Source organism: Urocitellus parryii, chromosome 5 (assembly GCF_045843805.1).
Source record: "Urocitellus parryii isolate mUroPar1 chromosome 5, mUroPar1.hap1, whole genome shotgun sequence".
Taxonomy (NCBI): domain Eukaryota; kingdom Metazoa; phylum Chordata; class Mammalia; order Rodentia; family Sciuridae; genus Urocitellus; species Urocitellus parryii.
Window position 1 is genome coordinate 17,285,795 of NC_135535.1, and position 24,276 is coordinate 17,310,070.

Consider the following 24,276-nt stretch of genomic DNA (forward strand, 5'->3'; position numbering starts at 1 on the left):
AATTATTTATTCTCTGCAGTGAAGCACAGCATCCAACTTTTTTAAAGTTGTAATAGTGCATATTTACTACCTTAACGCTTTTCTTGAGCAACTTTTTACCCACTCTCTCCTCAACTTAATGGGATTCTCCTTGGTTCACTACCAGAGAGGAAGCAAAACAGCATCACATACCATTCTGACTTTTTTTTTTTTTTTGCAAGTTGGCCAATGTATTTAGTTTACAAAATTCAGAATTTAAAAATTTTTTATTAATGTAGATTTTAGAGCATTCAAAAAAATATTTCCCATAAGTATGCCAGTGAAAATTTTTAATAACAGATCACAACCTCATAAATTACCAAAACACATTACACAGAAAAACAATTTTCAATATTCTTGAAAATATTTTGCTTTACAAGAAATATAATGTGTGCACTTCTGTTCAGATTTTGCTGTTTTGAGATACTTCAGAAAAACAAAACTGATTCTTATACTAGGAACAAAAATCTAATATGAGTTTGTAATCATAGCCTCTGAAATTTCAAAAGTTGCCACAATATTTTTCCAATCCTGTAAACTCAGAGATATAACTCCTTGCTTCCTACCAAAGGAACTGGGATCACTTCCTTCACCCATTTGGTTAATATTAATTGGCTCTAATATTGGCAGCCTGTCTTGGTCAAGCCTTATTCTTGCAAAGCCATCTCTTATAATAAAAGAAACGTAGAATATATTCTCCACTGTACGAGAGAAAGAGTTTGGATCAATCACAAACTCAAAATAGGACACAGGAGTATCAGGATACTTTCGAAAGTAGGTTTGCAACAATCCCAAGATTCTTTCTACTTCTTTTTCTGTTGCTTCTTGGTTGGTACTCAGGTCCAACTTCCTCAACTTTGTAGGCATATCCCCATTTCCTTCCATTTTGCGAAATTTTTTGTGATGTTCAAGTCGGGGCTTTCGTACAAAAGGCTCAGACTTGAATGAACCAAAAATAAAGTGGAATGTTTCAGCTTGCAATATCCAGGATGATGCTTCCTTCTGTACTGTCTCCCAAAAGGAAAGAGAGATATTGTCATCACAACCACTCAACTCATCACATTCGTCTTCCATCCAATTGAGGCCCACAAATATAAACAGAAAGTCACAAAACGCTACTTGATTAAAAAAGCTCATATCAGAATTTAACTGCTTTGCTTTTTCTTTACCCAAATCAGAAGCCAAAACAAGAAACTGGGCATCGAGGGCAGCCTCTCTCGTTCGGCTCACTCCATCAAATAGGACGTTGGCTTCCTCGAGGGCCTCGGTTAAGGAGTCGCTGGCCGTGTTCACTATGTCCTCTCGGTTCTGCTGGACACTGTAGATGAGCTGCCGGTATTGCTTGCGGATGTTCCGACACTTCTCCTCATCCTCGGTCTGACCCAGGAGGTGACAGTCTAGCTCGGGGTCCCCGGAGCTGAGGTCATCAGAGCAGCTGTCCACCCCCACCACCACTTCCATCTTCGGGGGCTCCTCCTCCTCCACCTGCTTAATGGAGCACGCACGGCAGGAGCCGGTCGCCACTGGCTCCTGGCCTCCCATCAGGGAACCTTGCTCATCAGACATGTCGGCAACCGGCAGGCAACCGGCAGCACGCAGCCAACCGCCTTCAGAATGTTCCCGACGCTGGCGGAAATCCAAGGGGCAGTTGGAGAAGAGGAGGGATGCCAGCCCATGCGCAGTGCAGTGCGGACCTCTGCTGGGCTCGCCCCGCCCCGCCCCGCCCAGCTCCGCCCCGCCCAGCTCCGCCCCGCCCAGCTCCGCCCCGCCCAGCTCCGCCCCGCCCCGCCCCCATCTCCTCCCATGGCTGCAGCTCCGCTCGGCGCTGCCCACCCTACACCCTAGCGTTAGCCAACTGGCCTGCGCAATAATGGACCCCCAGCCCCGTACGGAAATAATTCCCATTCCAGAGGCAGCTATTGTAATTTTCAGCAATGACAAAACAACCTAACTTTCAAAGAAACACTTGGACAACAACTAAAGGTCCTACGCTTTAATTAAAACGTTCCCTGCCATACATTGAAATGAGGTCCACATACTTCGTTCTGTAATTTAAAGCTTTTATGTAATGCTTGTTTTTAATAACTAGTGTGGCTAAACTGCTGGTAAGGACAAGTTAAGGTCGTGGGCCCTGAAATGAAGAACCTCATTAAAATTAGGCGAAATAAAGTTCCCAGGTGCAAGGTGACTGGAAATCACACAAATTTAACCGGGTTAATTAACCTTTGCTAGCCCTCAAAAAGCCAATCCCTGCTCAGGTTATAACTGAGTGATAGAATGCTCACTTGGGTTCATTCCCAGTACTGGGGAGAGGAGGACGGAGGGTGGAAGGGGGGGCGTGCGCACAAAATCCTCTGCAATTTACCAATTCACTTCATGGGGTAGGATCTTTCAAGAGAAAATGCGCAAAATACACTTGTGACCTTCGGTTTTCCACTGCCTGAGAGGAAAAAGAAAATGGGTAGGTAGGGCTTTTCCACAAAACATATTTGGAAGTCTATCAAAGGTTAACAGCCACCCAAAAGTGAACAAAGCTATGAGGACTTTAAACATGTTATGAGGATATGCAAGTGAAGTCTGTATGGTTGGGTAAGTAAGTGTTGGAAAATTCACCCCCTTGCTCACTGGAAATTCAAGTGCCAGTTCATGAAGCTACTCAGGTTATCAGTCACACATGTAGAAATGTGTAACTGACAATGGACGCACTACATAATTAGGATATGCCTAATCCCCCAAAGCTTTTCAAAACTGCAACAGTTTCCCCTTTAAAAAAAAAAAAAAAAGTGGACCCATGTGCTGCATCTGGCAATCACAAATTTCAACTAACCAGGAAACAAGTTGGCTCTACCTTCTCTTCCTGTGCATCTAGACCAGTTTTTCTTTTGGTCTAGTTTCCTGCATGTGAATAAACTGTAAAACCTATATTAACTCTAAAATTCTTACCTTACCATTCATCCATAATTTTTTTTTTTAAGTAGGGGCAATTCAGGAAAAAAAATGCACTTTTCAGAAACATCCATTATGGTTATTTGTGTGTGGATGTATTGTATTATCCTGCCCTATTAGATTGTGAGGTTTGCAAAAATAAAAACTTGACTTTAAATATTCCAAACAACTGATCTTATATGGATGCACTTGGGAATGTACTGTCTGAATAAGTAATATACAAGAACTTTGTTCCAGTACTGTTACAAAAGTTATTTGGTGGCAAAGATTAATTTCACAAGATTAGTAGAACAGATTCTACACAATGAAGGCAAAAATCAATTGTCTTTCAGAAAGTGTCTTATCCCTCCTTTGAAACAAAGAAAAAACAAAGACCCAGCATCATCAAAGGGCTGACCAATCACAAATTAATACTCAAACCTCTCTTAAATGTCAGGTCAAAATGTAGTTAAGAACTCCAAGATCCAAATCCAAAAAAAGTCTACTTTTACAGTAAACCATATTTTGAGGAGTGTATTTCGATCCACTTTAAATTCAATAAAAGCAATTTATAATTAAAAAATACTCCAAAAGATATGACAATCTCTCATTCTAACCTTTTTTTTTTTTTTTAGAAAAATCTGGTAATTCGCCCAAACTCCTCAGAAAGTATCACAAATATCATTTATAGGGATTTCTCAGAAGATAACAGCTCATACAACTTGCTCAGAGTTAACACTACATCAAAATGAGCATGATGTTATTAAAAACTGTCACTTCCAGTATTGAATTCATTCTATGCTGTATCAAGTCCTCAGGAACCTTATAATATGTAATCTAGGTCATCTGCAGAAAGGTAAACTTGTATAATTATATTCAGCCTTTAAGTCTGCCTTGAGGTGCACACAATTTTAGTGTTTCTATCAAGTAAAACCATCTCAAGTTCAATGTTTTTTCCTCAGTCACTTAAATGGGATTTCTACACTTATGAATCCTTAAATCATTAAAACTGATTTTCTAACCTAAGATCCAACTACTACTAATTATTATAAATATAACTTAAAGAGGAAGAAATGGCAACACATAATTTCAAGTGATATTGGTGAACTTTTCCAGAACTTGGAACAGAAAACACAGTGTAGTTTTCCTCTGGTTTTTCCTTTCCTCTCCTATCTGAAGAACTCCTACCCAAGGCTCAACTGACCCTCCATTTTTTTTCTTCCATCTTTTCTTCCATATTTTTTTGTTCCTGTCCCAGAAGTTCAGACTGATTTACAGAAAGACCATTACAACAAATAGATTTTGTGACTTTTTCCAGCCAACACGAGAATCAGACTGGAGTCCCACAGTCTGACAGCTGGTTACACATGTCCCACTATCAGCTACCTCCCAAAGCTTTTCTGTACTTTCTCATAGCAGCTTCTGTCCTCTCCACCCACCATCAGGGTATCTGTTTAATGAGTTGTGAAGACAGGTGATAAAATTTCTGGTTTCATTTACAACAGACAGTAGATAGGGTGTGAGGTACATTTTTTTCTTTCACCTTAATTTCCTTTAAATTTATGTTTGTATAAATTTTTTGCTTTGTCTTTTGTAGTATATATTAAAGTTAAAACTTTGTTATGATCAAGGGATCTGGTTTTCGTTTTGTTTTGGTACCAAGGATTGACCCCAGGGTCACTTAACCACTGAGCCACATCCCCAGTCCTTCTTATTTTTAGACAAGGTCTTAATAAATTGCTTAATGTCTCACAAATTTGCTGAGGCTGACCTTGAACTTGTGATCCTCCTGCCTCAGCCTCCCAGGTCACTGGGATTATAAGCATGCACCACCATGCTCAGGTAAGAGATCTGTTTTTAAAAGGAGTTTCTAAGTGGGAGGGAAAAAACAACCAACCATGCATAGTGGCAGGACACAACAAACCTGAGTTCTGGTCTTGATCTGTCAGCTAATGGTATTACCTTTAAGCAGACTGCTTAACTCTCATCCTCCAGTGACCTCATGCATAAGATGGGAATACTTAACTATTTATATCATACAATTACTAAGTTCTGAATGAGGATTATATAACAGATCAGGCAGTATTTTCAACTACTGAGTAGGTACTTAATAAATTGTAAACTATCCCCAAAATAGCTGATGTTTAATAAATATCAGACACTAATAAGAAAAAAATTTATATGCAAACCAGAAGCTTCACTCCTTATTGTTGCTCTAGAAACAACAACAAAAAAAGGTCTTAAAGCTTAAAATCAGTAAAAAGTAATAAAGGAATATATTCCACTACAACAAAGATATCTGCCATACAACAAAAAGTTAAAACCTACTAAGTTTCAACTACTGAAAATATGCATAGGACTTTGAATGTTAAATTTCTCCACAGGTATTTTTAAGCAGATCCACAAAGAATCTGAGTTTACATGCAAAATTACTTAATAATTACTTATTATCATTAATAATGGTTTATCTCATGAACAACTCCTTAAATTCCAAACTTTTTTAAAAGTACAGTATCCAAAAACGGCTTTGAATAACTACTCTGTTCAAATAAAATGACATTATTATTGTTATAGTAGGGCTAGGGATAGAACCCAGGCAAGAGCTCTGTCACTGAGCTACACCCCATCCCAAGATGGCATTACTATTTGTAAAGTAAAAGTTAAAATGAAAGCCAGGTCATACTAAATAATATGGACTGCCACACACGGAAATTTAAAAAACCACCACCCTTGACTTGTGGTCAAGGCACACACTTACTGACATTTAAAACTCAGCACTAGTGACATGCCAAGCTCCAATAGCATAAACAAGGGTGTTGAGATAGCCCTAACCACACCTCAGAAGTCAGCAATTAGCATCATTCTGACAGACAGAGGGAGGGGCACTAGATGTGTGGCTATTAAAGGTGGCAGTGTGAAGGTGCTCAGCTCTGGAGGCCTGGGTTCAAATAAAAAACATGTTTTCTCATTTTCTTCAGCCTTTGAGTTTCCTCACTTGTACAATCTGTCTCTGTCTCTCCAACTTTTTGTAGTGCTGGGGATTGAACCCAGGGCCTTGAGCAAGCTAGACAAGCATTCTTAGCACTGATCTACCCCCCTACCCACCACAAATGTATTTTATTTAAATATTTCATCCTACAGTTTGGTTACTAAGGGATAACAAACTCGTTACCAAGCTCCTCTGGCAACACAGGTGTGTGATGAAGAGTAGCTAACTAAAGAGACCTGATACGGCTTCTTCCCAACTGACCTAGACACTTCTGTATAAAATGCTCAAAGCTGACAATGTTACTGTCACACAGCTTTTTAAAAATTCTAAACTGCTTCCCCATGTGCTACCAAGAATCTTCTGAACAACTTAGAGCCCATCTTCAATGAAATCAGAACCTGAGAGCTAAGTTCTTCCCTGAGTGAGTCTCTGTCCCTACCTCCATCCATTCACTCAATAAATATTTTGCTTAAAAAATGTACATGTGGTGTTAAAAAAAATGCATAGAAAACAGGAAAATGTATCATTGTCTCCTAACTTAATAGGCACCGTGTTTCATTCAATAAGCCTCTAACGAATGAATACCTCCTGTATACCAGAACTATGCCAGGAATATCAAGATGAATCAGGAGCACCACCGCACGAAGGAGGCAGGCATGTGGCTCAAAAGTAATAACAAAAACTGAATGCTAGAGGTGTGAGTGCACCAGAGCGAGCCCTGCGGATAGGAGGCCTTTCTTTGGGTCCCAGTCCTAGCTCTGCCACCTCACCAGCCTCGAGATTAGGACATGCTCCTCTAACTCTGAAGGTCTTCATTCCTGTTTCTGACACTACCACCTGCTTCAGAGGACTGCTGAGAGGACTTAGAATCTAATGTCTAACAGCATTCCACACAGCAGGCATGTCCACTTAGACATGAGCACCATACAGTTGCAACCACAAGCACAGAATACGCCTAGCTCTCCACCCTTGATGTGTAAGCCAAAAAATTATCATTGGCAGGATTCCTCCTTTCCAGAGATAAGGATTTGTGGTAAATGATGTGGGAACACAGCAGAGGAAAACCAGCCAAATCTGGTCTTGTACTGTGGACTAGGAGATGCTTGGAAAAGTGGATTTGAATAAAAAGAGACATCAGGAATTAAAACAGAGTATAGGGCAAGCAGGGGATACTTTAGGGAGAACAGTGTTCCAGGAGTCTGCAGTAGGTGAGGGAGTACAGCCGGAGATAACCAGAAAAGCTGGTTGGGGCCAGGGCCCAGAAGGCACAGGATACCTAGCTAAGGAGTGTACTTTTTTTTTTTTTTTTTTTAAAGAGAGAGAATTTTTAAATATTTATTTATTTATTTATTTTTAGTTTTCGGCGGACACAACATCTTTGTTTGTATGTGGTGCTGAGGATCCAATCCAGGCCACACGCATGCCAGGCGAGCGAGCTACCGCTTGAGCCACATCCCCAGCCCCCAGGAGTGTACTCTTTATCCTAGATGCAGATTGGGTATGGGGAAGTGGCAGTCAGGAAGATGACTCTGGCAGCAGACAGGCTGGGGAGGAGTGGAGAGTGGGAGGCCAGTTAGAGATGGTTGAGATGGTGTAGGCAAGAGGAAATGAGTACCTTGACCCAAGCAGAACTCAACAGTAGCAAGAGGCAGATGCATGTGGGAAGAGTCAGGCCTGGTGAGTGAACAGACCAGAAAGGCAAGAGGAGCTCTGAAGCCTGGACCACAGAACAATGATGCTGCTGGGAAAGATGGACAGCAACAAGAAGTTCACACTGTCACCTGGCCTAAGTGGTCAAAGGGCACGTAGGGTCTGAACATGGATTCACAATCAGTAAAATGTATTATCAGCACGAAATACATTTCTTTACGATAACAATCTATGCTTCTTTCAAATGTCAGTAGTCCTTATCCTTATTTCCTTCTAAGGTAAACGAGAGACCTGCTTATTTCCCTCACCTTCACGGCAATCCTCCAACCCTCTTTCAGGACTCAGCCTTAAGCAGGCTAAAAACAGTTCCACTACTCCCAGTGCTCCAAAGAGATGACCTCTGTCAAAGGAAGGAATCAAAGAAATTGAGTTTTCTGTCAGTTTTGGTAGAGTAGGGAGAAAGAGAGGGAATGGAGAGTCAATCAATTACTACTCATCTCCTTATGTCCATTCAGCTAAGAGGCTGGTTTCTGAGTCTTTGTTTCAGCATCTACCTCCCAAGGAAAGACTATGGACCACCACAACCAACTGCAACATGATCACATCCGGGCTCCCACTGCTACTGTCCACACAATTCACTAGGATGTTAAGGTCCTCTGTTGCTTTGTGTCCCTCATGTCTTCTATTACTACCCTAAAGGAATAAAGTCCCACGTTGTCAGTGTCGGTCCCATCACCCTAGATTATCATCTCAAACTACTGAAGACTTACCTATGTCTAACTCTTAGTGTTCCATCAAGTAAGTATTTTTTTTTAAGAGAGAGTGAGAGAGGAGAGAGAGAGAGAGAGAGAGAGAGAGAGAGAGAGAGAGAGAGAGAGAATTTTTAATATTTATTTTTTAGTTCTCAGCGGACACAACATCTTTGTTGGTATGTGGTGCTGAGGATCGAACCCGGGCCGCACGCATGCCAGGAGAGCGCGCTACCGCTTGAGCCACATCCCCAGCCCCTCCATCAAGTAAGTTTTCACTCACTTTGCTTCTCCTCTCAATACCACCAAGACACATTTACACAAAATATTTCAAAACTCTGGAATTCTGGAAACACTGATTCACAAACAAGGAGGTTCCCTACAGGAATACTTGTAATCCTGCCTTAAAAACTAAGATGTTTATGAAAACCAGATGTTTACATTTGAGCACCAAGAACTCTACTCATAGTTCTTAGGTAGTCTCTTAACTCCAATTTCACATACAAAGAGCTTACTTCCAGACTTCTGTTCAATGACACAGTGTTCAACAGAAAGCTTACTTCCTTGTTGAGTTCCCATTTGCTGTCTTCTAACTAATATTTTGAGAGTATCAAAAAGCAGTCCTTCATTTTCCCCAATTATAATGATTATGTCAACTGATCTTGATCAAACTGCCTTGTACATTAAAGTAGCCTCAAGCTTATTTCCCACAAGAATTAACAGGAAGAGGCTTATTTAAAATAAACAGAACAAAAAAGCCAGCTCCTGCCCACTTCCAGAAGGTCTACTTCTGAACTGGGCAAAGCCCCAGCCTGCAAGTTTCCCAGGCACTGCAGAGGACTCTGTGCAGGTGGTCCACAGGACGAACTTTCAGACACATACTTCTAGAAGCCTTCATCCTTTAGGCTCATCAGTTCCTCCCAGAAGGATTCTTCTCTATAGTACACTCACTATGAAAAGCAAGGTAGGTTTTGCTGCTGTTGGGGGAGGATGGGGGACAAGGGAAGAAGCTATATTAAAAAGAGAAGGCAAAAGCAGACATCATGATTACTTTCCTATCCATTATTCACACTGTGATTAAACTATGAAACCTTAATTTTTTAAAAAGTTATGAACTTTAGGATCATCACACTAACCCCATAAACCTTTCTCCACTCAAACCCAATGTTCCCTAAATATGTTTAAAACCCAGCAGTTAGGCCCAATGTAAGCAACAACACACTAGAAGTTCACAAACCTTTCAAGCCAGTAGCCCCTATCTCCTTGTGTCTCAGCAAAAACAAAATAAGCAGAAACCAAAAATTAAATCAAATGATACAAAAAGTAGAATGGTAAGTTTACTTAAAACATTTGCTAAATGTAAAGTATGTATGGGTGGTATGTTTTTCATTAATGATATCATACAACTCACCGTATGTCTAAAATCAACAGATCATGTGGAGTTGAAAACATCAGATCACATCCATAGAGTTCCAAAACTTATAAAATGATTATTTTACTCCCACTGATGCTTAACCGGGAGCATCAAAAGGATTACATAAAAATCAAATGCCTATATAACTTTGTAAACTTATGACACAGATGAAGAGAAAAGAATAAACTGACCAGGAGAAATATTAATAGACCTTTGTCTCACATTACTTGGAAATAAAAGTCTGAGTAACATAATTATTTTAACTGAAGTTAAAAGCCTTTTTATGTCCTTTAATTATTTTACATTAATTAGCTATTTGTCTTTGAAGTCTAGTTCCATTTTCTATACTCATTCATCAAAAAGGTAAATAAGTCTTTTAAAATATAGTAAAAAAAATACAAATTAATTGTTAATGCTATTCCTAAGGGTGCAAATTACTAAATACATTTTTATGGTTAAGGCAGGCCTCAGGTTTACATCAAAAAAGGAAATGTTCAAATATATGTTCCATTTCTTAAAAACTACATTGATACAATACCCCCCAGCTACAAGAAGACTGAGGTAGGAGGATGTAAGTTGGAGGTCAACTTAGCAAGGTCTTGTCCAAAAATAAAAGTTAAAAAGGACTTGGGATGTAGCTCAGTGGTAGAGTGCTTGCCTAGCAAGCCCAAGGTTTGATTATCCCCTCCCACAAAAAACCTACAGAGATACAAAAAGGCAATCTCCAGAAATCAAAACGATGGCTGAAGGTGATGGAATACAGGAAGCTTTCTAACCTGGCAATCAACCACATAGGATGTGGAACATCCACCAGGCTGTCCTATCTGCTCAACCCAAAGAGAACATTTCTCTTTTCCTTTCTACCCACCCAAGTATCAACTTCTGGGCTACAAAAGAGCCTCCTGAGGGGAAATGAAATTACCCCAGGGATTTCTTGGTTGCTGTTCTCGGAGCCTGGGGTTCTGGGTCCCCCCAGCCCTCAGAGAATTAAAGAGGAAGGCCATAGGGGTCAGTCTGATGACGAAGATAGGCATTTCCTGATGGCCTTTTCTAAGGACTTCCCTAAACCATTTAAGACACTACACCTCCAGTAAATTTTAAAATTATTTGCATTAACTGGAAGGGAGGGAGAGAGGAAGGAAGACAAAGGACACTTTGGAAGTTATCCCGTCCGGGGACGGGGGCGCTCACTGTAACCTCAGCTATTTGAGACTGAGGACCGCAAGCCGGAGGCCAGCCTGAGCAACGTCGTGAGACCCAATCGCAAAACAAAAAGGGCTGGGGACGTGGCTCAGTGTAGGGCGCCCCCGGGTTCAACCCCAATACCGAAAGAAAACAAAAAAAAAGTCATCTTAACAGAGAGCGGTTTCGCGCTTCCCTAGCGCCCCCGCGGCCTGGCCAGACCGGGCCACACGTGCGCCGGCTGGGCGCGGCTTGCCCTCGGGAGGCGCCAGCCCGGCCGCACGGCCTCGGGCTCTGGAAGGAGGCTGCGGCCGCCGGGGCCCGCGGCGCGCTCCTACCTTCAGGGTCGGGCCACGGCCGCGCGTCTGCTCCCGCTCCGCGGACACCCGGGCCCTCGGGCCTGCCCCGCCAGTCGGCTAGCGCTCCTCGCCACCTTCCGCGGTCCTCCGAGGCACAAAAGCCCCGGCGAGCGTGAGCTCGGCGCCGCGGAGCAACGCGGCGGGCGGGCGGGCGGGCGGGGCGGGGCGGGGCGGGGCTTCCGGCGGCCGCAGCCGGCAACCAGCGCCCGGGGCTCCGCGCTGCGCACCGAGCTCACGGGCTGGGAACCCCCTGGATGGAGGCCGCTGTGAACCTGAGGGTTCCCGCCAAAGCCTCGCAAGGCTGAGCTTAAGCTCAACGGCCTGCTTTTCCAGTAAGTCCGGAATTCAGAAAGCTTCAAAAAATCACCTGACGACACAATTATCTCAGCTTTCTCAACACCTCCCGCGTGGATCTTGCTTTGAAGTTTGCGCCCACAGGGAATGCCAAAATCCAACTTCCAACTTCCCTTGCCATCTGAAACCACCGGGAGAAATTAGCATTCTGCCAACTTTGGGGATTTTTAAAAAGAATCCTGAAGCAATTCTAAGTGAGAACAGGAACTAACGATCCAATTTCCCAAAGGGGTGCACTCAGCAGAGATTCAGTCAGTGGCAGAATTCAAAGCCGTCTCCACTGACCCAGGCCTGGTGCTTTGCACGGGTTGACCTTCCATCCCCCCAGCTGTACTGCAGATGCGGGTTTTCACCAGCCCATCAAGCAAATCAGGAAACCGAGGGCAGAAAGGCTAAGGAGCCTGCCCGAGTTCCAGCAGCGTCAACAGCACGAGCAAGATTCAACCCAGACCTGGAGGGCTGTGCTCCTAACACTAGCCAGCACTGCCTCGCTGAATAAGGTAAGAGCCAGGAGGCAGGCGAGGCTGCCCTGTTTCCTGATGTCTGGATGGGCAAGCCACTTGTCAAAACACGGGGTTTACACGAGCTTTGCCAGTTTCTCCAGATTCCTGAGGATTCAGCGGTGTGAAAATTCCTGGAAAGGCGTGCTGCCGTCAAGGATGTGCCAATCCACACCTCAATACACTGCCTTCTACATTTCAAGACTCGTGCTCCAGAAATGATACAAAGCCCCGTTTTCTCAGAGTCTGAAAGAGGCTAAAAGAGAACGAGCGAGGAAACCACCGCCGACAGGCGGCCAACCTCACCCACCACACGCAGCAGCTGGCGCGACCCGGCCCGCACCGCACGCCGCCGACAAGCTCGCTCCCGCTGGCCTTACAGGAGCCGCGACCCTCTCGGACTTCACCCGCTTTCCCCCGACCCCTGTGACCGCCGATGCACCGCCGGCGCTGGCTCAGCCCCGCCAGCAGCCGTCCCCGGCGTGCTCACCTGCCGGGTGCCTGGGCGCCGAGCGCGCTCTGCTTCCAGAGGCCGCGGAGCTCCCAGGAAGGGAGAAGCGCGGAGACGGCAAGCTCCCCGGGCACCGCACCTGCGGCCGGGACGCAGTGCCCGACTGAGGCTGGCCGAGGCCACAGGCCAGCTGGTTCCTAGTGGCTATGGGAAGCCACGCCCTTCTCTGAGCGGGAGGGTGAACCGCCAGAGTCAGAATGACGAAGCAAAAATGCACTCCTCGTGCAGCCCTGGCAGCCGCCGCCGCTCGGCTGGGCAAAGTGGGAGCTCCTAATTGGGCGACAGCGTATCCTGCCTCCCGGTGGCCGCCCCCAGCGCGAGACTGGGGTGGAAACGGAGAAACCAGAACTAAGTAGGAGCTGCGCTAGCTGGACTGTGCCCTCAGGCACTGGCTCGAGAACTGGCTGCCCGCTGTAGTCCCGTGAGGATCTTTAGAAATGCTGAAGCTTGGCTCCCACACAGACAGCCTGCCATCTTTGGTATGGAGTGAGTGACCTGGGTATCTAGCTGTTTGAACTTTGACTAGTTGACAGCAAAACTGGGAACCCACTGCCCTAAGGTAATGCATTAGTCCTCTGGGTAATTCCCTAAAGGAAGTTAAGCATCCATTTCATCCTGACTAATCCTGCAGTGACACATTCTCAACAGCACAAAACTTCCGCGTCGCGCACTTCCTCCCACCACACTCAGGTTTGGGTTTGTCTCGTTTCTTTTAAGGAAAGCTCAGCGTGCATTTAACGCAGGCGGTTCCAGGTACCTGCCTCCCCTGCCCTCTGCGCTTCCCTGTTCTTGCTCGGGTTCTCACTCAGCACCTCCACTGGCCACCAATGCTTGCTGAATAAATAAACCACCCTATGTCTTTCCACCTCTTTGGAAGACGCCACACTGAGGGACACAAGGTGAAAGGGCTGCAGGCTCCTAACTGCAGGGAGAAGCCACGCCTCCTCTGAACTGGCTCCTCCTTCCAGCCCCTTCCCAGGTAGTCAGAGGCTGCTGTAGCTCACACACTACACACACCGCACACGCTCTACACACCCTAAACCACACTCCCTGTGTGTGGTGAGTGTGTGAGCACTTCACCCGAATCTGGGGATGGCTTAGTATATAGGTGTTCAGGAAACAATGTTATTAAGGGGTGGAAAATGGAAAAGAAAGCTGGGGCAAGGGAAGACACACTCCATGTACTCCTCCTGAGTCAAGCTCCGTAGAAACCGTTTTCTATGCCTTATCTCATTTAACTATACAATAACAGCCCGTGAACTAGGAGCATAAGCTTCTCATTCTTAAAAATATATAGGAACTACAGCTTGTTGCAAAAGCATGACATAGGATGGGGGCGGATTTTTTAAAAAAATCACTCAGTAGTAATTTGAAATAATGAAATAAACACCTTGATGAAACACCTGTTCGATTTCAGGAGCCTCGACACTAACTGCATCTTGTATGGACAGACAGTTCAAGGTGATTATAGTTAATGTTTTCCAACTGCATGTGAGAAAAGACTAGATGAGTCATTTTATCTTACATTGTTCTTAGGTAAGCAAATTATAGCACAAATCCCCAGATTAGTTCCATGTAGTTATTTTCTTTTTTTTTTTAATGTTTTTTTTTTAAGAGAGAGTGAGAGAGGAGAGAGAGAGAGAGAATTTTTTTAATATTTATTTTTTTTTAGTTCTCAGCGGACACAACATCTTTGTTGGTATGTGGTGCTGAGGATCGAACCCGGGCCGCACGCATGCCAGGCGAGCACGCTACCGCTTGAGCCACATCCCCAGCCCCGTTATTTTCTTTTTAAGTTAAAAAAATTTACCATTTTAAACACACCTTCTTGCGAAGATTATAACTCATTGGTACAGCACATGTTTAGCATGCTTTGAGCCCTGGGTTCCTACCCAGAGCCACAAAAATAAATAAATAAAACCCCTTCTATATAAAAGTATTGTATCCAACTTCAACTAAAAAATAATAACAATAATAATAAAGAATACAGAGACCAGTTAAGAAGCCACTGTGGCCATGCTACAGTGGCATAAACCTGTAATCCCAGGTGGCTGAGTCAGGAGGATTGCAAGTTCCAGACCAGCCTCAGCAACTTAGTGAGAAACTGTCTTAAAATATAAAAAAGGATTGGGGATGTAGCTCAGGGGTAAAGTGCCTCTGAGTTCAATCCCTGGTTACCGCCACCACCACCACCACCACCCCAAAAAAAGAAAGAAAAAGAAGTTTCTGTGGTGGCCCAAGCTAGAGGTGATAAAGGCTTGGATTGGGTTGGTTTAGGGAGGTGAGAAAATACATTTGAAAGTTTACTGCAATTTGCAGATGGATGGAATGAGGAAACAAAAGAAAGAGAAGAATCTGTGATGATTCCAGACTTTTGGCCTTGACAACTGAGCAAATAGTGACATTCTTTAATGAAAGGGAGAACAGTCAGGGAAGAGGGGGAAAGCAATAGTATGGGACAATTAGTTTTAGAGATCTATTAGTTTTCAAAATAGAAGTGTTAAATAAGCAGTTGGATATACAAATCTGGAGTTTCAGGGAGATCAGAATTAGAAATAAAAATGTAATAGTCAGTAAAGACATTTAATGCAATGTGGATTACGGTTTTCCAGAAAAAATCTGTAGAGTAGCAGGGTGTGTGTATATGTGTGTCTGTGTGTGTCTGTGTGTGTGTGTGTGTGTGTGTGTGTGTGCGCGCGCGCGTGCAAGTATGTGTGCAGAGAGAAAGAGATGTTTTGGTACAGGAAACTGAACCCAGGATGCTTAACCACTGAGCCCACTTCCCCAGCCCTTTTTATTTTTTATTTTGAGACAGGGTACCACTAAGTTGGTCAGTACCTCTTTGAGTTGCTGAGGATGGCCTCCAATTTGCAATCCTCCTGCCTCAGCCTCCCAAGACACTGGGATTAGAGGTGTGTGCCACCATGGCTGGCTGAGAGATTTTTTAAATTGGCACATGATTATGAAAGCTGACAAGTCTAAGATCTACAGGGCTGGCCCAGAGGCTAGCAATTCAGGCAGCAGGCTGGAGGCAGAACTATTTCCTTTCAGGAGTCTTCAGTCTTTTCTTTTCAGTCCCTCAATAATGAGATGAAGCCCATCTACTTTACTCAAGGTCTGCTGATTTCACTGTTTGTCACACTTTAAAAATGCCATCACAGCAACATCTAGACTAGTGTTTGACCAAACGTGGGCAACCATAGCCTGGCCAGGTTGACGTACAAAATTAATTCTCACCTATGGCTCTAGATGAAGTTTCCAGTGAGTTAATATATTTAGGATAATGAAGAAAGCCAGGACAGAGCCCAGAATGTTGTAGGGACAGACAGGCAAGGCACCCAAGACAGCAGGAAACGGTTTTATTTGGCTGCAGCCAGGTTCAGAGGGCACAGCTTTTGCTGTAATCAATTAATCCCCGAACTCCGAGTTCAGGGAGTTTCAGAGTTTTATACCCAGCAAGTAAGGGGAGGGGTTCAGAAGTTCACAGTCTGTAAAAGTTCACATCAAAGCAGCTTTTCCTTTCACTGTTCTGGGCAAGTTAACTCTTCAAGGACAACACCTGAGAAGGGGAAAGCTTCTTCTCCCCTTTCTTTCCTCCCCCTCCAGGTGTTACCATGGAGCCCAGTTGGTAACTTCTCTTATCTTAGGAATGTGGACATCTCTGTGAAGCCCAGCTCACAGCCAGAGACCTTGTTTGCACATTTCTACAAACTACTATACTGGATATGTTTGTGAAAACTAGTAAGGGGGTGTCCAGCGCCTGGAGTGCTGGTATCTTCCCAGACAGCAGCCAAGTAAAACAGGGCAACAAGAAAATAGGAAGTTTATCTACATTGAACTTTTTTGCAGAGACTCTGTTGCTGACAGTCCTAAAATCAGCCCTGGTGAAGATTTCTGGAGAAGCCCAGTTAAGACTTTTCTGTGAAGAAAGGGTGTGCCACTTCAAGCACACACAAACTACAAAGGAGAAGCACCCAGCAAATGAGCCCCAGAGTGAGGGGGAAAGACAGGAGGAGAGCTGAGAGGGTGGTCTCCCAAGCCAATGGAAAGAGCTCCAGAAAGGAGGGAGATCAATGCTGAGATCCTGGAAGAAACCCCCAGTCACTGTGGGTTTTTATGAAAATGAGGAGGGGAAAGAAATTCTAATCAGAGAGAGTTCAACAAGAAACAGAAAATAAGAAAATGGAGGTGGCACATGAAGCAAGCTTCAAGGGTAAGTGGAAAAGGACTCGAGGAGGAGGGTACAGGATCCAGAAAGGTCTTTTTGTTAGGTCTTTGTCTAAGGAGGACATTATCATAGTATGATTTTATACTGGGGGAATAATCCAGTAGAGGGAAATGTGGCAAGTTCCAATGAGGACAGGAAGGAAAGGGGGTCACTGGAGAACCAAGTCCTTTGAAAATAATTTACGTGCAGCACAGACTCTGCAGCAAAGCCAGAGAACCAGAACTGAAGTACCTGGAGAGCCGGTCACTCCACCTCTCATCTTCTTTATCTGCTTTCAACAAGGGCCTCTGTGGTCTTCCACCTCTTCATCTCACTGAAGCCTTCCCCCAGCCAGGAGCCCCGACATTAGCTTCTTCCAATCCCTTTAATTACTGGGCCCCCTCTCACCACAGGCCTTTGCTAGCTCCCAGCATTCAGCAAGTCTAGTTCCAACATGTCTTCCTTGAGGAGGCTATCAAAGTCACACCCCCCCATGAAATGTTCCCAAGTTCCCAGGCATTCTTTCTACTCAGCACATCACAACCGCAATTGTATTTTTCTTTAGCATAATTTGGTCAATGTCAGCCTACCCCTCTAGAACAGCACAGTCCAGCAGAACTTTACGAGATGATGGCAGTGTCTATGTCTGCACTGTCCAACCCAGTAACTACTAGTCACATGTGACTAAAGATAGCTAGTGCAAACACAGATCTGGAGTTATTTTAGTTAAGCTTAATTAATTTAAGTGTAAATAGCCACAGGTGAGCAGGGGCTACGATTATTATTTATGCTCACCATAGTAAGGTTTGGTTATGTTCCTGACCCTTAGTACAGTGCACACACATAGTAATCACTTAGTAAATATTTGTTCAGAGATCAAATCTGTAAAATGAAGACATTACATTAATTTGTAGATTCTGTCTTTTTCAGGGAAGAAAGGGAAAACGTTTTTACATAACACATATTAGGTGGTACTCACATTTCCTATAAAGGTGTATTTGACCTTTAAGAATTTGATCTATCTCAGAGGGAAGCTGGGATAATAATGAAAACATAGTGATGGTCCCAATGAAATGACATCTGTAATATGCTTAGGAAAGTGCCTGGGATATAGCTGATGCTCCAGGGTTGTGGTCCATAAACTTCAGAGGTACACAGTGGAGAAGCATATAATGGTAAGGGAAAATTGGAGAAGGCTTCTTAAAGCAAGTGATATTTGAACCATATCTGGAAGAGTAATTAAAATGGTAAAACTGGGAGGAAATAATGCCTAAGAAACTTTCAGTGGCTATCATGTGCTGGGCATAAATCCAGGTCTTTCCATTTTTAATTTAATCCTCACAACCATTGTTTCCCCCATTTTACAGATGGAAAAAAATGGAGATATAAAGACGACCAGTATCTTGCTCACAGCCACCTAGCTAACAACTGGCAGAACTGAATCTGACCCCCAGCCCGTGGTTCTTGCCAACATGCTATTCTACCTCCCGAGCAGAACTTCTCCGGGCAGAGGGTCGATATGTACAGACACACAGGGTGTCTCTGCCCAGGGACTCAGGAGGATAAAGGGAGACGAAACAATACAAACAACACTGGATTTAGCCTGGGGTTCCCAAGGCATGGGTTGTGTCTGACTCTTTCACATATATTCTCAATAAATCCTCAGAATAATGTAGGTATTACACCCACATTATGATATTAGAAACTGAGATTCCAAAAAGCTAAGAATCCTTCCAAAGCAGATGAGTTCTGGAGTTGGATTAAAAATCCAGGGGTGCCAATCTCCAAATCCATTGTCTGTCACACAGTTAAACAACCTACAGGGAGGTGTAAACTAAAAAGAGCAACATGCTGTAGGAAAAAAAAAAAAAAAAAAAAGCAATCACTCTCTGCAAGTACCAGGAAGAGTCACTCACCAAACACCCACCTGAAAACCTTGAAATCCTGCCTGGAGGATCACGACCCTGTGGAGGCTTCTCTCATTGAACACAGAATTCATCACTCCTTTTTCTTATATCAAGCTAAATTAAAGCCTTCTGTATACATCTCCACTGCTCTTAGAACTGTCACTTATTGAGCACCTCCATGCCTTGGCTTCACATGTTCTCATTGATCCTCTCCCAAACCCCTTGTGATTGTACCATCAGCTCCATTTTACAGATGAGTAACCCCAGGGTAAACGACTAGCCCCAGTCTCACATCTGGGCCAGGATTTACCTTTACACTGTCTTCTCTCAACCACATATAATTTACTGAGGGGCTGGTCTCTATTTCCCTGGTACCTGGCACAGTGCCTTCCCCATAGTAAAGACTCACTCGAGGTTTGAATCCATGTGGTCCTCCAGCAGGCTTCTGAATATTCATGAAGCAGAGCAGAGAAGAAAGCCTATGGTGTTGTGGTGAGCCAGAGCTGAATGATGGGGAGGAAGCCCAGATTTGTAGCACTCCAGTCTCTGTGGTATAAACACTCCCAACCTTGGCTGATTTCAAGCTATCATCTACTTGCAAAATTCCTGAATGTTTAATAATGTCAGTTCCAGCACACTGCCCCAAATCTCAAGGTCACATAGCCTGGCCTTTCTGTTGGCAAGCTTCTGCTACCTCTCCATGCCTTGGTTTACTCATCTGTCAAGTGGTGATAAATATAGTATCTATACCTCGTGTGGTAGTTGTGGAAATTGGATGAGTAAAAGGCTGTGAAGGACTAAGAGTGTAAAGGATTTGTGCTATTCGCATCACCATGTCCTTCTGCATGGTATAAGTCCATGAAGCCTTAGAGCAATTACGATGCTGGATTTTTCCCTTTTATAAGTTAGTCATCCACAGCAACTGTCAACAATGTGTTACACTAGCACTGCTGGAAACCCAACTTGAAGGAGAGCATTCTTTTTCCTTCTAATTGCCAGTCCATAGCTAGCCATGCCATTTTCCACAGCACATGTATTCTCACACTCTGAGCTTTATCTTTTCCTGGGAAAAGAAAAATATGATTTTTTAAAACAACTTGCTAAAAGAAGTGGAAGGAATATGAGGAATTTCTTTATAAATGAGTAAAGGCACTTCGTATTGTGTGTACATAGGTACAAAATGTACATACACTATTGCATGCACAAATATTTCCCTTCTGATGCATGGTGAGGCATGCCTGTAATCCCAGCAGCTCAGGAGGAAGAGGCAGGAGGATCATGAGTTCAAAGCCAACCTCAGCAACTTAGTGACTCTTCTAAGCAACTCAGTGAGACACTGTCTCTAAATAAAATACAAAACAGAGCTGGGGATATGGCTTGGTGGTTAAGCACCCCTGGGTTCACCCCCAATACCCAAAAAAGAAGAAAGAAATATTACCCCTTTGCACTCCATTTGTCTTACTTAGGTTTCTCGGTGTCCATTTCAATTCCAGAGGAAGGGAAAGTTTTTTTTATAGGATGCCCTTGGACAGAAATGCCTCAGGAGGTGCAGGCTCCGTCCCAGTCAACTCTCAGATGATGTGTCTTATAATTCTGGAGACCAGCCACCCTCAACCTCAGTCAAGAGGTTGTATAAGTATTAATTAATAATGGTAAACAGCTTTTAGATATGAAAGAACTATCACATAGCTTATTATTAACCTCTAAATTCTTAAATGTTATTAGGTAGTTGATATTAAGAGGAACATCCCCCAGTAATTTCTCCCAGAGCTGAGTGAAACTAGCCGGTTGATGACTGTAGGTCATTGGTGGTGGGCTGGGGACACCTCCCGGAGCTGAGCCTGGCACAGTCCTGTATCCTCTGGTTGGTAGATAATACTGAATAAGATAGGGTTAGTGGGTCCCAATGAAGGCTTTTTTTTTTTTTTTTTTTTTTTAATGTAAAGGCCACTCCATGAGGTTAACCATTAGAAACATTCCAACCAACTCCTCTGTCCTGGGGTTATGGGGCTAGGGAAGCAGAACATACCTGAGTAGTAAAGGCTACAGACTCAAAGGCTAACCAATATCCAATACCCATTTAGCATGGGTTTTTGTTCAATGCCCCTAACTACAAGCTATATAAGCCTCTAGACTAGTACATTTAAGTGGTAACCTGCTCTCAGGTCCCCTCGTACCTTGCAAGAGTTCTATCTTTTTTCTTCTCACTTCATAAATCCTATTTCTTTCACTCTTACTTTCCATTATGGCCCATGGATTTCATTCTTCAAATTTATGAGACAAGAACCCAGAAAGAAATTGTCAGCATTTAGATCCAACATTAGTAGCTGCAACACACCACTGGATGGTAGTGGAGAAGGATCCGGGTTTTCCTGCAGCTATCTTTGAAGCTGACACTAGCAAGCATCTCCTGCTGTGATGAGCTGCTAACACTAAAATGGGATTTCTTAACTGCAGAGGCCTGCAGCCTACATGGACCTCACCTTCCAGCAGAAGCAGAGAGTTGAGTTTCATCTCAGACTCCAATTTCAATACTCTAGGCCCTGGATTGAGCTGAGAGAACTATATCTCATTTAGATCTATTAAGACTAATTTTTCTATTAAAGACAGAAGAGAACTTTGTAGTTTCTGGGTTGGGGATACAGCTCAGTGGTATAATGCTTGCCTAGCATGTGAAGCTTAGGGTTTGATTCCCAGAATCATGTAATTTTCCACCAAATACTTCTGAATTCTTTCATCTACAGATTTTAAATGCTCATTTAATCTCTCAATAATCTCAGGAACTCTCTGAGACTGTACTGTAATGAAGGAGGTTGGACTACTTCCTGCTGTCCTTGATCCGGTTCAAGGTTAACCATTTAAATGGGTTTCTTTTTTTCTCAGAAGTACAACATACATGAAGCTTCTAGTTCAGCATTTTCTAGTCATTGAATCTTCTAAAAATGTCAAGTATTTCCCATCTCATTATCATCTATGGTCTTTGTATAGACTATATTATGGTTCCTCTATACTTCAGATTTTTAAAAAATAATTTCTTGAGACAGAGGTCTTGCTATGCTATGGAGCCTGGATAGCCTCAAACTCCTGCTGAAGTGACCCACAGCAGCCTCTTGAGTACCTGCGTCTGTAGATGCACACCATTCCCCCTGGCTTATACTTATGGTTTAAATTAGAGACACATGTAATGTCTAATTGAAATTATTGTGCTAATTTTTCAGATGAACCAATCTCAGCTGTTCCACAGGAAAAACAAAATGTAATTGGCATCACAAACTAAACTCTAGGCCATTGATTTCCTAAAATAAAGAAATGAAGATTTCATTTCCAAGTCTGTTTTCAGCATGTGTGTGTATGTGTGTGTGTGTATACATATTCAGATACACACACACACACACACACACACACACGCACGGAGCTGTGAATGAACTGTGGGCGTCTCTAAGCCATCTCTAAGTGGAGGGGCACCCTTCAGAGAACTCTTGGTGTGATCTCACCAATCTGAGACTGCTTTGTTGCCTTAGCAAACGTCCTGCTCAAAAAGAATTCTGTGATATCACAGAATTTACTGGTTCAGACAGCCCTAGGTTCAAATGCAACTCCGCAGAAGTGGAGAGAGACACCAGTGCCCAACTACCCAGGTTGCGCCAGCTGCCTGGAGGAGGAAGAATGACTGCACAAGTGGTAAGTCCCCACTCAGGCCACTTGCCCTCCGTGGCTTGCTTCTTGTTTACCTTGAGGAACCCCTCCTCACAGTAAATTCCTTGATATGTTTCACTACAAATAAAGCTTTATGGGGCTTTTTAAAAATTTTGCTCTATTTCTTGATATTACCTTTCAACCTTTTATTTCTAGCCAGCCCACACCTCCAAGGGCTACCTATTCCCTCCCCACACATGCCACTGGTGACACATACATGTGTGTATGCATATTTATAAGTGACTACACTCTGGCCAAAAAGTAAGCAAACTGTTACATTCAACGTCCGAGAAATATTCTTGCATGGAAAGGATATGCGCTCCTCCAGCTTCTCTTCCAACTGAGGCAGAGAGTTTGGGCACCCATCTTAGAGCATAATATGGGGAAAAAAATACCTACACAGTCACTGGCCTATATACTCACCTTAGATGATCACAACATGTTATCCAAAACCAAATCATTATCCTCTAGAGCAAATCATGACCTTCTATACCTGGAACATGAGAACAGGAGGACAAAACTCTGGACCAGGCCTCGGAGTGTCACATAAGCCCTAGACAGGACTGCTAGCTGGATTTATTTTAGGTAAGGGAAATGCACTTACGTCTAGGTTAAGCCATTTTTATTTGTGTTTGCTGCCACATGTGACCAAACCTAAATGAAACTGAAACAATTACATTACATTTAGGAAACATATTTACATTATAGGGAAAGAAAGAAAGAAGAAATGAAGGAAGGAAGGGGAAAAGAAGGGAAGGGAAGGAAGGAAGAGAGAGAGAGAGAAACAAACTTGTCTTTCAGAAGAATCTCACCTTCCGGATGCAAAGAAGATCTGGGGCTCTTGTTCACAGACTTTCCTAGAGTTCTCTTATTTTTTCCCAAGCTCGAAGTTTTACTCATAGATTAAACCTTCCTAAATCTGCATCTCCAGCTCACCCATACCTACACAGTCACTGGCCTATATACCCACCTTGGATGATCACAGATGCTACCCCAAACCAAAATCATTCCCTCTGTAATCTAATTCTGTTTCCTCTCTCCATGAATAATAGCTACCGTCATCTACCCTTCTTCATGACAGAAATCTGAGCAGCACCTTGACTTCTCCCTCCCCTTCATTACACGCTAGATTGTGATTATCCGTCTTCCCGTTAAAACTTTCTCCTAAGGAGGAATCAGATCTTATTCACCTGTGTTTATTCAGTGTCTGTCACACCATGAGATAGATGCACAAATATTAATATCGTATGCATTTCCAGCCCTTTCTATGCTTTTTAAAACCAGATGTGATTATTTTACAAAATATTATTTTAAACTCTTTTGATTTTTTCATTAACATTATAGTATAGGAAATTTCCCATGCTATTAAAACTCTCTATGAATCATTTCTAATGGCTGCATAATATTCCATGACTTAGCAGCTACGACTGTGCACTGACTATGTGTCAGAAACTATGATGAGCATTTTATATGTATCCTTATTAGATCTCCATGTTTTAGATGAGGAAACAAAGGCACAGAGGAGCAGAGCTCTCTACTTGTGGTGACTATGACTAATGACCCACATCAGATCATGAGCCCATGGAAGGCAGGACTCATGCCACTTATGGGTAAGAGTAGGCCCTCAAATATTTTTGAAAGGATAAAAAACAACAACTGACTGGAATGACAATTAACCAGAGATTTATCTTACCTTGAAAAACCTTAAAATCTATCCTTTTCATACCTCATTATATTGAGGAAAGGGCATTAAACACTGTCAGATGTCTTTCAAACATTATCCTATTTGATTCTAAGAACTCAACCATAGGGTGA

General features: G+C 43.2%; 2 protein-coding genes and 1 long non-coding RNA gene across 5 annotated transcripts in view; 1 reads left to right on the top strand and 2 right to left on the bottom strand.

Annotated features, from left to right (window-relative positions):
- The window catches only part of Txnrd1 (thioredoxin reductase 1), a 60,999-nt gene extending 48,222 nt beyond the window's left edge, over window positions 1-12,777 (bottom strand). For 2 of the 3 annotated variants that reach the window (XM_026396760.2, XM_026396743.2), the window contains exon 1: window positions 11,266-11,422. The gene's annotated coding sequence lies outside the window, so the exon portion shown is untranslated. Of the gene's footprint in view, window positions 1-11,265; window positions 11,423-12,630 lie in introns of those variants that run through there. The other variant, XM_026396753.2, reaches the window with a different exon arrangement.
- On the bottom strand, window positions 487-1,584 carry Eid3 (EP300 interacting inhibitor of differentiation 3). The gene has a single exon (XM_026398200.2). The coding sequence runs from the start codon at window positions 1,582-1,584 to the stop codon at window positions 487-489; it is 1,098 nt and encodes a 365-aa protein (XP_026253985.2).
- On the top strand, window positions 12,712-18,806 carry LOC113188453 (uncharacterized). Its single transcript, XR_003301544.2, has 3 exons — window positions 12,712-13,130; window positions 16,501-16,864; window positions 18,226-18,806. It is a non-coding gene; the product is annotated as an uncharacterized LOC113188453 (long non-coding RNA).
- Window positions 18,807-24,276: the final 5,470 nt, after the last annotated feature.